The 14,532-nt window shown below is 37.0% G+C and overlaps 1 protein-coding gene across 1 annotated transcript in view; it reads left to right on the forward strand.

Annotated features, from left to right (window-relative positions):
• The window catches only part of LOC108576517 (lachesin-like), a 258,907-nt gene that overhangs the window by 210,626 nt on the left and 33,749 nt on the right, over nt 1–14,532 (forward strand). Inside the window, exon 5 of the mRNA XM_017939524.1 lies at nt 3,898–4,026. Coding sequence (XP_017795013.1) covers nt 3,898–4,026 — 129 coding nt within the window. The remainder of the gene's footprint in view (nt 1–3,897; nt 4,027–14,532) is intronic.

The raw sequence follows: 14,532 nt of genomic DNA on the forward strand, positions 1-14,532 counted from the left end.
AACATAATTATTAAATTAGAAAATATAATTAAAATAGGGAAAAAAAAGAATATACATATGAAACAAAACGGAAGAATTCTTGTCTAATCCACGGTAAATTTTCTTTTCGTATTTTTTCCATCGACGTTACACCTGCGCGTCCTCAGAATTGATTTTCACCTGAAATAAGAGCAGCATGTATTAAACGCGGCGATGCGTCAACCTCTTGCAACAGAATTTCCTGCACCGTCAAGGAACGCTGATTCTCAAGCGAAGGTGAAACTAAATTTTCACTCTACGGTGTTCGCTTACACTTCATGGAGAACTCGAGCGAATAGTATCGACATGTTGAATTGAAAGGGACGACAGCGGGACCTTAAGCTTCGCATCGTACCTAATCCAGCGTGTTTGATTAGTAATTGAACCAATTCGATTATTTACTCGAGAGTACCGCGCGATTCAACCGTATAAGTAGCTTTTCGTTGGCATCCAGTTACGTTCTCAAGCATCGCAATTTTAATTATAAATTTCCTGAAATTTTATTGAAATTGAAAAGTGAAATTTCCGATTTGTTCGATATCCTACAGAATCTGAAATGTGAAAATTTTCATCCAAACAATTTTGGTCTAGAAAATTTTACGAAACGTGAAAGTATCGATAATACTGATGTCTTTGAATCGAAAATAATTGGCAAAGTGAGAAAATTAAAAAAATATTTCCTTTGTTTTCTGATAATCCAGGAAATATTCTTTCTCTTTCGTTATATGAGGAAAAATAGCGTGTAACTTTCGATATGTCCTTGAATTTATTCGTCGTATTTAAATATAAAATATCTGATGTTCGTTCGATTTTATCCGGAAGCCCTTTATGCAGAACCGAAACGGCGAAATTGAATTATTCAAGTGAATTTTGAATAGAGCTCGTTTTATCCAGCATACTATTGTCGCTTAGAACCATTACGCGCACTTCTGAATGCAACTCATTTACAGTTATCTACAATTAAACCAGTTGAATGTCTGAGCGAAGTTTAAGTAAGCTATTGAAGATATTATGTAACTTATTGAAGTGCTTTGAATAAATGTGTTCGTTCTAGAGAGGAAGGCAGAAATTTATGTAATCGATTCTTTATACGATTTTAGCACACAGTTATGTATAATAGAACTAAATTAAGAAGATCATTGTGAATTGAAATTTTTGCATAAAAATGGTTAATATTTCAAGTAAAGTGTTTCACTCAATGGAATGGACCATACAGATTTCTTTCTTGTAATTTCAATGTATGCAATTTTTTGCAGGTGCAACTTAATTTGTAATTAATTTTCAAAAAAGTATTTCGATCTTTGAGTTAAAAAATTTCGATGAACTTTTCCTATCAGAAAATCAACAATATTCACGTTAGTTAGTAAAATAGATAAAGTAGAAAGATAAAAAGGAACTATTTAGAAGACGTTCGTACAATCTCTCATCCTAAGCTTTCTGTATAGCACATAGCTTCTTCGAAAGAGTGAAACGCCGCAGTTGCACCTCACAGATCGTTGCACTTACGTAGAAAACAAACCTTGCAGCAACCATTCAACCTTCTTTTCCTCTCTCCACTCTATTCTTCCAACCAAATAACATTACCCTTATCCCAGCTCGATCTCATTCCCTTTCCATTCTTACTCTCGATGGCAACTAATCAGCTGAACTTCAAAATTCTGTTCGAATAGAAGTAGCTCTTTTAACAGTAGACAGACCAGTCGGGTCAAAAATCACCTATTAGCAGCGTTCCGAACGTGAATTTCTATGTAACTTAAAACGTGGTTAAAAGATCTGTCTCGTCAGAAAATTGTAGGATTTTCGTTGACCTATTACCAACGTTCCAAAAGTGAATTTCTGTGTAACATAAAACGTGACTAAAAGATCTCTCATCGACAGAAAACTGTAGGATTTTCGTTGGTAAATCAGCGAAACCCCTTCATAGCAAAAATGAAAAATATATACTTGTTTATAGATACTATTACTGAAACTATAACTGAAACAACTAGAAAATAGTGTTATAAATTAATTGCAAATTTCGCATTAGGACGCTTCAAACGCGTAAGCACAAATGCGCTGAAATCAAAGGGAATGGAAACTCAGCGACAAAAGCAGAAAACGACCCCGAGGTGTCACATATGTATCTACTTATTTTCGAGAAAAACAAAGTTAGAAAGTTGCAAACGATAATACTTGTCAATTACAAAAATTCACCTCTTCTTGGAAAGTTGCTAATAGGTCATTTTGCTCTGTCTGGTGTTAAAAGAGTAAAAGAAAAGTTGCAATTGTCCTTCATCGGCGAAAAGGTTGAAAATAGTTGCGATTGTCCTTCGTCGACGAAAGAAGTGAACATAGTTGCAATTGTCCTTCACAGGCGAAAAGGTTGAAAATAGTTGCAGTTGTCCTTCGTAGACGAAAAGGTTGAACATTGTTGCAATTGTCTTTTATAGGCGAAAAGGTTGAAAATAGTTGCAGTTGTCTTTTATAGACGAAAAGGTTGAAAATAGTTGCAATTGTCCTTCATAGGCGGAAAGGTTGAACATAGTTGCAATAGTCCTTCGCGAGCAGAAATATTGAAAATAGTTGCAATTGCCTTTCATAGACGAAAAGATAGAACACTGTTGCAATTGTCCTTCATAGGCGAAAAAGTTGAAAATAGTTGCAGCTGTTCTTCGTAGGCGAAAAGGTTGAAAATAGTTACAGTTACATTTCGTCGACGAAAAGGTTGAACACAGTTGCAGATGTTCTTCGTAGACGAAAAGGTTGAACATAGTTGCAGTTACATTTCGTCGACGAAAAGGTTGAAAATAGTTGCGGTTGTCCTTCGTAGACGAAAAGTTTGAACACAGTTGCAATTGTCCTTCATAGACGAAAAGGTTGAAAATAGTTACGATTGTCTTTTATAGACGAAAAGGTTGAAAATAATTACAGGTGTTCTTCGTAGACGAAAAGGTTGAAAATAGTTGCAATTGTCTTTTATAGGCGAAAAGGTTGAACATTGTTGCAATTGTCCTTCGTAGGCGAAAAGATTGAAAATAGTTGAGATTGTCCTTCGTCGATGAAAGAGTTGAACATAGTTGCAATTGTCCTTCACAGGCGAAAAAGTTGAAAATAGTTGCAGTTGTCTTTTATAGACGAAAAGGTTGAAAATAGTTGCAATTATCCTTCGTAGACGAAAAGGTTGAACACAGTTGCAATTGTCCTTCATAGACGAAAAGGTTGAACATTGTTGCAATTGTCCTTCGTAGACGAAAAGGTTGAAAATAGTTGCAATTATCTTTCATAGACGAAAAGGTTGAACATTGTTGCAATTGTCTTTTATAGGCGAAAAGGTTGAAAATAGTTGCAGTTGTCTTTTATAGACGAAAAGGTTGAAAATAGTTGCAATTATCCTTCATAGGCGGAAAGGTTGAACATAGTTGCAATAGTCCTTCGCGAGCAGAAAGATTGAAAATAGTTGCAATTGCCTTTCATAGGCGAAAAGATTGAACACTGTTGCAATTGTCCTTCGTAGGCGAAAAGGTTGAAAATAGTTGCAGCTGTCCTTCGTAGACGAAAAGGTTGAACACAGTTGCAATTGTCCTTCATAGACGAAAAGGTTGAACATTGTTGCAATTGTCTTTTATAGGCGAAAAGGTTGAACATTGTTGCAATTGTCCTTCATAGGCGAAAAGGTTGAAAATAGTTGCGATTGTCCTTCGTCGACGAAAGAGTTGAACATAGTTGCAATTGTCCTTCGTAGACGAAAAGGTTGAAAATAGTTGCAATTATCTTTCATAGGCGAAAAGATTGAACATAGTTGCAATTGTCTTTCACAATCTTTGAAAACAATATTAATAATTCTACGTTAGAGTGGTCCACTGGATTTTGAAATTCTTTTCGTCTGGTTCTGTTTTGCAGTAGCTACCGCCGAGGGGGAAACGCTGACTCTGTCCAAAGTAACCAGAAGCGAGATGGGCACCTACCTATGCATCGCGACTAACGGAGTACCACCAGCAGTCAGCAAACGGATGATGCTGCACGTGCACTGTGAGTACGCCCTAATATCGTTTCCCCAGGTACTTTCACCGGGTAGAGATCTATCTCTCCAACCCCACGCCGAAGATTATCTTCTTTAGTCGAACGATAGATTCTGCTGATACCCGCTCATTGAGCTTCGTCTTATTTTTTAGAGATTCTCGCACCTCGGAACGCGACGCGATTCATCGTTGTCCACAATTATCGATCTGATTAACCCCGCTCCGGTGTGATAATAATTAAGGTCGTTTATTTATGACCTTTTGATAGAAATAAATTCAGCGATTCCACGAATGATAGAGATTCGGTTTTAAACGTTAATTCGAGTTGTGATTTGGACGTTTCGCTGTGAAGTAGGTTCTTTTGTGATTCTTATGGTCGTTTTGGGATGTTTGTGATATATGAGTAAAATTTCTGTGATAGGAAAAATTTGCATATTGATTTTCAAAGTTGACTGATAAAGTTATTCACTGCCAAATATATTTGAATTTTTATTATTTTATCATGATAAATATTTTTTAGAGATTCTCGCACCTCGGAACGCGACGCGATTCATCGTTGTCCACAATTATCGATCTGATTAACCCCGCTCCGGTGTGATAATAATTAAGGTCGTTTATTTATGACCTTTTGATAGAAATAAATTCAGCGATTCCACGAATGATAGAGATTCGGTTTTAAACGTTAATTCGAGTTGTGATTTGGACGTTTCGCTGTGAAGTAGGTTCTTTTGTGATTCTTATGGTCGTTTTGGGATGTTTGTGATATATGAGTAAAATTTCTGTGATAGGAAAAATTTGCATATTGATTTTCAAAGTTGACTGATAATGTTAATCAGTGCCAAATATATTTGAATTTTTCTTATTTCATTATAATAAATATTACGATAACTTCTAAGTGTGAGAATATAGCGTTCTGTGAAATTTTCATGACAGAAAAAATTTTCAAATTAATTTTCAAAGTTAACTGATAAAGTTATACAATACCAAACGTATATAAATTTTGATTACTTTATTACACTACACATTATTACAACAGAATTCACTGTGCCAGAATTGATAAAATTAACAATCATCTGAACAAACTTGTAACATAAATAATATTTTAATTGTCCATTGAAGTACACCGAAAACACGTTAAATCCAAAAGTAGTTCCCCTAAATTTCCCAAGACTCGTAATTACTCCCTGCCTAACGTTTTAAAAACATTTAAACAACTCCGTCAAGCCTGTTTTCTTCGCTGCTTTTATATAGAGCTGTAAATTAAGTTGCATCACGCGATGTACATTCGTACGTGTAATGTATTCAACACGATTCCACACATGCGAACTTTGTAACTTGTTTCCCTACCCGCGATATTCAAAATAGGCACGCTTCGAAATTCGTGTTACTACATTGTCACGACAGGAATATATCTTACACGAAATACAACGAATCTCGTAGGCACGTTGCAGCAAACTTCTACAATAGCTACTGTATTTCTGCGTGTTTCATTTTTCATTTATTTCCACCGATATTGTATTAGTACTGTGGGGCGGAGGGGAAATGTGGTATGATAATATAATTGTTCCGGCAAACGATGTTTTACACGAAGTATTACCTGCATTTAATAATAGAACGATTATCTTTCATTCTCTCGCCCTTTAAATGCACCGCTCGCCGTAAGGATCTATTGAAACCCTTTTGTTCGACCCTTGTCGCTTTTATTTTCCCGTGAAAACGGATTAACGTTTAATCTTTCATCGTCTGTGCACATTTTTATGAATCAATTATTTCATACACGGAGATTAAAAAAAGCTTTCGCTGTGCACGTACAATGAGATTTATAGAATTTGCTATCAATGCTTATCATTCGCTGCAGAGTGCCGTGCGAAATGTAGATAATTGTATTTTTGCGGAATTAGAATTTTTCTGCTGTTCGTGCAGTACGATTTTTCTGTTTCACGGATGAAACGACGAATGACTAGATTTTCGTTCGAATCTAAAATTTCGAAATATTTCAACGAGTAGAAAATTATAGGGATTCTAATTATATCAGAGAAAAATCCTTGTTTTAAGGAATTCAAAATTTCTCCACTTCTCCAAAAAATTGTATTAACTCTTTTGTGACCAGTGAGACGCATATGTATCGCTTGAATACTCTCACAAAAATTAATCTCCATTTAGTATCCATTGCAGACGCGACGATCGACGGGTAAAGAAATAATTCTTCGTAAAATTATTCGGTCACGAAAGAGTTAACTGCCAACCACGAGTTATCTCGTTTTTACAGTACAGCTTTTCGGTGCCCACCACGAGTTAACACGTTGTAAACGCATAGGAATTCTGCAGGATGGGCGTCTGTTAGAGGTTCGTTACTAACAAACAGGCGTCATAAAAAGGATTTATTTGTTATTTTTTACAAGATTATCAAAATATAAGAAAATGAAAGTAAACAAGGCAATAAGAGCAAATTTTAATTATGATACGCTTTAAAACACTGTTCTACGCATAATGTTGGCGTCTTGAACAGATTTCTTCAAAATAGGATTAGCAGTCAACGTGTTTACGAACGAAACAATAAAATTCACAAATATTTCAACTTATGCAAAATTATAAGAATTCTAATTAATTTATATGTGAAAAAAATTCTTATATCGAGAAATCAAAATTTTTCTCCATTCCGTGCAATACAATTTTACTATTTCCTGAATGAAACCATAAATGCATAGCTTTCCATTGGAACCAAAAATTCATAAATATTTCAACTTCCACAAATTACAAGGACTCTAACCAATCGTATCTGAAAAAATGCTAATTTTAAGAAATTCAATTTTTCCAAATTCGAACCTAAGATTCACAAGTATTTTAGCAAGCCCAGAAACGAGAAAAAATCCCAACAACCCTTGAAAAAAATTCCACGCGGAAATCCCGAAACCGCTAAAATCAGTATTAAACCCAGAAAGCTTGTTCCAACGGTAGAAAAGTACAAACGTAGTGCACTATGCTCTACATTACCAAAAGAGAAGGAAAAGAAATTAAAATTAAATTACTCACACCCCTGCGTTAACACAGAGCCAACCGTTTCACCTTGCAAGGACAAACCGAAAGCTTCTAAGGAAGCGCATTCTCTGAAATATATATCCCGGACAAAAGAATTTTTTAATACTCACCACGCCGCGAAACGAAACACGTCATTGGCGGAGGGGCAGGGAAATAAAACAGCGCGAAAGAAGGGAATAAAACTGCCGCGGCAGCTTCTACCTTGAAAAAGGCACCCGGTATTCCCGCCACTTAGACGCCGCGCCGGCCGTTTCCTCTGAATCGCGCGCAAACCTGCAGGAGCGCGCGGTCTTATCCGGTGCGAGTCTTAGGAACGTCCCGCCTCATCTGAATGTACACAGCGTGGTTGCGATGGCAAAGGCAAAAGGGAAGAAATAAAGAAGGTAGAAAAGAAGAGAGGATAGGAAGAGTGTGGTGCACAGCAAGCGTGCACGGAGATAGCCATCGTCTCCTTCTTTGCATAATTTCAACGTGGCAAAAAGGGAAGCTCCGTATCTGTATTAGAAAAGAAGAAGACGAAGAATCAGAGGAGGATGAAGACGAAGAAGAAGAAGCGATGAAAAGGTGGGAAGCGTGGGGATAGTTGGAGGCGGCAAAAGGATGGAAAAAAAAGAAGCAAAAGTAAAACGCAGCTTAAATAACAGCACGAGACTAAGGTGCGACGAAAAGGGCTTCGCGCACCCGCTGCCACGAAAAGGAGAGAAAGATAATAAAATTACGCTAAAGGCGATATATACCGACTACTGGCCGTGGCTCGTGGAAGAGAGAAGGATAAGGGTGAAAGTGGGAGGGATGATATGCATATGGATAGGCGAACGGTGGCGAGAAAAGCTGGGTTCGAAAATTTTAAGAGATGGTACTGCTTGGAAATTTGGGCAGTATGTACACTACCGGCCAAAAGTTTCGAATCACCTGCTAATTTACGGTAAAATTGAATCTGTTGCTAATTCTTTATAGATTTGAAATTAATCTTGCGGAGATCTAGAGTATTCTACCTTACTTCGATTGATTTCAGCGAGGAAAAATATTTGGTTAAAATATTCTTCAAATTGCTTACTTTATTCTGGAAATTTTTGTATAACTTGTAATGCACAGTGATCACAAACATTTGGCCGGTAGTGTATATTTGTGACTTAATGTGAGCGACAGTTCTTTTTTTTTAAATAGATGAATTTTGGGAAATTCCTTTCGCTGTCGTTTGGAAGTATTATCTCTGCGAAAATGTGTTAAGGTAAAAAGTATAGAGGTAATGTTTATGAACGAAAAATTAAACACTATTTTAGTGTTCGAAATGATCTTTATTGTCTTAGATCACTTTTTTCCATTCATCGAGCTGCTGAGGAATTTTCTCTTGGAAGAAATATGACGGTTTTGATTTGATACGATCGTCAAGACTTTGTGGAAAAGGTCAAATAATTTGTGCACCTAATAATTTCAAAATTATTTCAATTTCAAGTATAACAGATCTCGTTGGATACTTACGCGATAGGAATTGTTCGAATGAACACTTTTCCATTCTATTCTTCATGCTACTCAACACTTGATTTAAGTCTCCTTCCGTAATTTTTTATATACACTACCGGCCAAAAGTTTGGAATCACTGTGGATTGCAATTTACACAAAAATTTGCAGAAAAAATTCAGCAGCTTTTGGAATTTTCTATCACTCAAATTAATCGATACGAGATAAATTAATAAATGTAGAGTTGAGATAAACCTCAAGTTTAAAATTAGTAGCAGATTCAGTATTGATGAAAACTGAGAGATGATTCCAAACTTTTGGACGGTAGTGTATCTCGAATGTCTTGAATATTATTAACGAAAGAAAATACATTTCACCTCCCAAATGTCCCCCCAAAAAGGAGTCCAACGGTGTCTCGACATTTCACACTAACTATAAAAAACAAATTCCTCTAAACCCATTTCAACCATCATCACTCTTTAATAGAAGCACCACATTTAAACAAAGTCAAATGCCAATTCGCAGATAAGTAAAGTTCACAGAACCACTTCAAATTCAGCTCGTCCCATTTCTCAGAATAATCCCCCGAAGAAACGGCACAAATTTAGAATTTCCTAAATCATCCCCCCGCTGAAACACACAGAACAAGACAGCAAAGAGTGAAAATCAAAGGAATCCTCAAATAGAACGAACGATCGCTAAAACTACAGCGCGTAAACGAAGAACGCCGGTGAAAGAAGGATCGAAATGGGAGAAAAGAGTGTGAATTCGAAAGTAAGGGTCGTGGACGAGCAAGCAGAAGGGTTACGGAGTAAAGGGTAAGAGCGTTTGTAGCAAGGACGACGAGTTAACTCGCGGTTACGACTGCGTTTCCCGGTGTCTTAGGGCCGGCAGAGAGGTAATTCTTCGCCGGAAATTGGATGTACCTAGGTTCGTGCTACGATCTTGCACCTGGCCCCGAGCGATAAGATCGTGCGGGATAATCGAATTTCATTGAATACGCTCCGTGCCCGCAGACCGTATAGACGATTGCGTCCGCGTGCTATTGCTTCGAAATTCAAGCGATCGGGGCTATTGTCGATTGAGAGACCAGGACGAGGAGAAGGACAAACATCTTGAAGACGGCTGGAGAGGATCGTCTGTACTGTGAGAAACCGTGAGAACGAGAAACCCAGAGAGGGTGAGAAAGAGGAGAGCTGTACGATCGATTCTGTAAGACGAAGGTTCGTTCTGATTGTTACATTTTCACGCAAAAGCGAGAAATTTACATAGTCCCCCCGCACCTCGTTCAGGACGGAACGAACGATCGTACCTTTTATCTTCCGTGAAAAACGCGAAAGAACCGTTCCTCCTTTGTCCTCGCCGTTTGATAATCGCGGCTCCTAGGCGTCACGCTGGAAGAAGAAGCTCGTTGCCTGGAAACGTGACCAGAGGAAAGGAACAGAGAGGCGCGAATTTTTCTACGATTCGACCGTTCCAAAGACTTCCGCGAAATTTCATTTTGATGCAATTTCGAGATAGGTCGTTACAACGATTCTTAAAGAAGGGGACACGACCGCGATAGCGCGTGTATTCTACTCGAGGCGACGCGACGCGACGTGACGATGTTTCTTCTTGCAGGAGCGTGCACGCGGCTTTCTTTTGTTAATTCGCCGCCCGATAGAGAATCTTCTTCTTTGTTTCTGGGGTAGCGATGTGCGCCGGGGTAATTTCTGCGGGGTGAAATAGGAAATTAAATTTGGGGAGGAGAATGTGGGTTTCGTGGTGAATTTAAGTATTGATTTGTTGAAGATTGTTGGAAATTTTTGTTAAGGGTGCGCGTCACCTTGAGGCGTCTAAAGATAATTTTTTATTAGATATCTACCGAATGAAAAGTTTCAATTTTTTTACAGGATATAAATGTAACTTTCAACTCTTCTCTACAATTTTTGAAAAGTAAAAATTTTACAAGATGAAGGAGTTATTGGGTAACCCCTTTTGCTGTAACATCGACTACTGGCCGCCATTCCTGGCAAGGATTGGAAAGTCTGAAATAAAAAATTCCTGTTGATTTATAAATAAAAATATATTACGCACAATGTAGCTTACGATTTTCTCGATACGCCAATTATTTAATTTTTTAGAAAAGTTTGTTCTTTTTTTTGGTGAAAAGTGGTTTCCCTCTTCAAACTACCTTCAATTTTTGAACACAACTTAAAATTTAATTAGAATATAAAGAAAGTAAACGTATCAGATAAGATCGTTTCAACGTTTAATGCGACGATAAACATTTGAGAAGACTTTTACATCTAAGAACTGATTAACATTTAGATTGCTTCGGTTAGATAATTTTGATAGCGTCCGACGCGACACGCTGATAATTTTAAACGTGTCCAGTGTATGTGGTAAAAGTGGAAAATCAGATTAATAATCTCCTGCCTCTGAATTAAACATGCGGCAGCTCAAATTCAGCGCGTAATTCCCAATTGTGCAATAGCTGGTCATTATTGCGCAGAAAGCGTGCTTAACCGTTGCCAACACCTTCCATTTTACCTCCCCCGTTGTACGACTCTTGAATAGCAACGTGTGAATGGAAATAACTGACGTTTCGACTGCGTTCACAGAAGTCCGGTTAATTGTTAGGTGATTACGCGCGATTTATTATCCGTCACAAACAAATTCGATTGTTTAATTAGCGTGTCTTACAGCAGGGAAACAATGCCGGCGCGGTATTCTGTTCGTCGTTTAATTTATTACGTAAACGCCATGTATCGAGAGCTTGCGATATCCGTTATGAAATTTCAACAATTGCTGAATATGTAAACCTGAGTAAAATTTGGTACAATTTTATTTATGCAAATGAAAACTTTGAAGTGTATCGTTAATGATTAACTTTCATTTTGTAAATGTCAGATAAAAGCCTTCGAATTCAGTTTAGGTAGGATTTTATTTGAACTTTGAATTCAGTTTAAGTAAGATTTTAGTTGGTCCTTTGGTATATCTAATTTGAAAAGTTCAGTTTAAGTTTCATATCTGTACTAAAGTATTATAATTCTATGACGTTTCACATTTGGTGCATTACAGTTCATCGTTACAATCGCTTCTATCGAAAAATAATCACCTAGTAATTTCATGTATAAGCAAAAATAATGTAATTTTGTTTATAACATTCTATAAAAATTATAGTACGGTGGTGAAACGTTTCTACGCTGTTTGAATTTGGCGCGCTACTTCATTCCACTGAACATAGTTACAATTCAAATTGGATCACGTATAACCTTCTATACATCGTTCAAAATAAGAGTAACCTCGCTCTCGGACCGATTCTCGTCCGTTCTGCGCGTAGACAGAGAGCGTAGCAGAGGGTGAGACGGAGAAAAACGTAGGCGATTAAGTGGGGGTTTGGACGTTTTAATGGTTCTAGCCCTGCCTTAGGCACGTCCCGTGCGCGAAACGAGGTTACTCTTACTTTGAACGATGTACACACATTCACCGTGAAAAATTACGCTTCGAAGATTTTTCTTAGCTTATTAATTAGAACTATTATGGTTTCTATTTGATATAATTTGAAAAATTCAATTTAGGTTTCGTATCTTTACCAAGGTATTATATTTTTACGAAGTTTTACATATAGTGCATTATAGTTTACGGCTATGATCGTCTCTGCTAAAAAAAATCACACAGTGCAGCTGTACTATGCATATATCGAATAATCTAATTTAACATATACGCATAAATAAACTAATTTCGTTTATAAAATTCTATTAAAATTACGATACAGTGGCGAAACGTTCTTACGCCGTTTGAATTTGGCGCGCTACTCCATCGCACTGAACATGGGTACAGTTCAAATTAAATCAAGTATCACCTTCTATATATTCAAATTCACAGTTAAAACCGTACGCCTCGAAGATTCTCCTTAGCTCATTAATAAAAAGCTAAAAATTATTAACCTGAAAATTAAATCGTGTTTTAAAATAATTCACTTTGCCCATGCGTCCCAAATTGCCTGAAATATTAACATAATGTAAACCTACTAGATTAAAATCCGTCGTAAAATTTCTATTAAGTAGCTGCTATCTTAAAATCTGACTGCTCGTATTACATAGTGCCTGATGCGCGGCAAACGAACATAGCCGCCCGTAATATACAGAGCACGTTTCGTAGGGAGCGGGCTATAGCCGTTCGTGGTAACGAAAGGGTTGATAATCGGTGTATTATCCAGTTATGATATTCACGATCATAATTAGGAAGTTTTCGCGACATACAAATACAGAGAGCAGCAACCTTAATGCGGACCTATCATGGCAAACTATAGTTTATGTAATAGAACAGAATTGGGTGTTATCTTATTAAGGTAGAAATACCATGGCCCTCTCGTTCCGAGGCGAAGAGAATGTTACTTTTCGTGGACCGTACTTATCTCGTGGAAACCGCACTCTGCTAGGAAACTACTCGCCAGACGACCCGAAAACGTACCTAGAAACCCTAACGTCTCGCCTTGTAAGCTTATTTTACGCCAGGGAACACCGCTGTTTAAGTGAACCTAATTTGTCGATAACGTCTCTATTTGTTTTTCAATAACCAATTAACTCGCTATTTTTCTCGAATTTAAAAATAAAAATTTCTCGAAGCTTGAAAATTAGAAGTTTCGATATTCCTTCGATTAAATTTGTTATGTATTTATTATTATCATAAATAAACTAATTTCGTTTATAAAATTCTATTAAAATTACGATACAGTGGCGAAACGTTCTTACGCCGTTTGAATTTGGCGCGCTACTCCATCGCACTGAACATGGGTACAGTTCAAATTAAATCAAGTATCACCTTCTATATATTCAAATTCACAGTTAAAACCGTACGCCTCGAAGATTCTCCTTAGCTCATTAATAAAAAGCTAAAAATTATTAACCTGAAAATTAAATCGTGTTTTAAAATAATTCACTTTGCCCATGCGTCCCAAATTGCCTGAAATATTAACATAATGTAAACCTACTAGATTAAAATCCGTCGTAAAATTTCTATTAAGTAGCTGCTATCTTAAAATCTGACTGCTCGTATTACATAGTGCCTGATGCGCGGCAAACGAACATAGCCGCCCGTAATATACAGAGCACGTTTCGTAGGGAGCGGGCTATAGCCGTTCGTGGTAACGAAAGGGTTGATAATCGGTGTATTATCCAGTTATGATATTCACGATCATAATTAGGAAGTTTTCGCGACATACAAATACAGAGAGCAGCAACCTTAATGCGGACCTATCATGGCAAACTATAGTTTATGTAATAGAACAGAATTGGGTGTTATCTTATTAAGGTAGAAATACCATGGCCCTCTCGTTCCGAGGCGAAGAGAATGTTACTTTTCGTGGACCGTACTTATCTCGTGGAAACCGCACTCTGCTAGGAAACTACTCGCCAGACGACCCGAAAACGTACCTAGAAACCCTAACGTCTCGCCTTGTAAGCTTATTTTACGCCAGGGAACACCGCTGTTTAAGTGAACCTAATTTGTCGATAACGTCTCTATTTGTTTTTCAATAACCAATTAACTCGCTATTTTTCTCGAATTTAAAAATAAAAATTTCTCGAAGCTTGAAAATTAGAAGTTTCGATATTCCTTCGATTAAATTTGTTATGTATTTATTATTATTTCATTTTCAAGTTAGTCAGGGAGCTTTGATATATTAATTGTAATTAATTGAAATACAACTATATTACTTCAAGTTTCATGATTCCATTAAAAAATTATCTTAAAAATTTCTTACTTAAACATTGGAGATTTTTCTCGATTGAGATTTTAGATATTAAAAAAAAAAATTAGATTACGAGAACAAAAAGTTGCAGAATGTTCGTTAACAAAGAGTTTCTTCCGAGTGCACCTCGTTTCTACGGAATATTTCGGTTGAGAAAATTAAAGGGTTAAATCTACTGGGAAGGTAACTATTCTACCCTAACTAAACGTGCCCACCAGCTATCTATCTAGTCCGCTTCACTCGCGAGACTTAATTTAGATTCGTGCGGATTAACTTCTA

Source organism: Habropoda laboriosa, unplaced genomic scaffold (genome assembly GCF_001263275.1).
Source record: "Habropoda laboriosa isolate 0110345459 unplaced genomic scaffold, ASM126327v1 scaffold376, whole genome shotgun sequence".
Lineage (NCBI taxonomy): Eukaryota > Metazoa > Arthropoda > Insecta > Hymenoptera > Apidae > Habropoda > Habropoda laboriosa.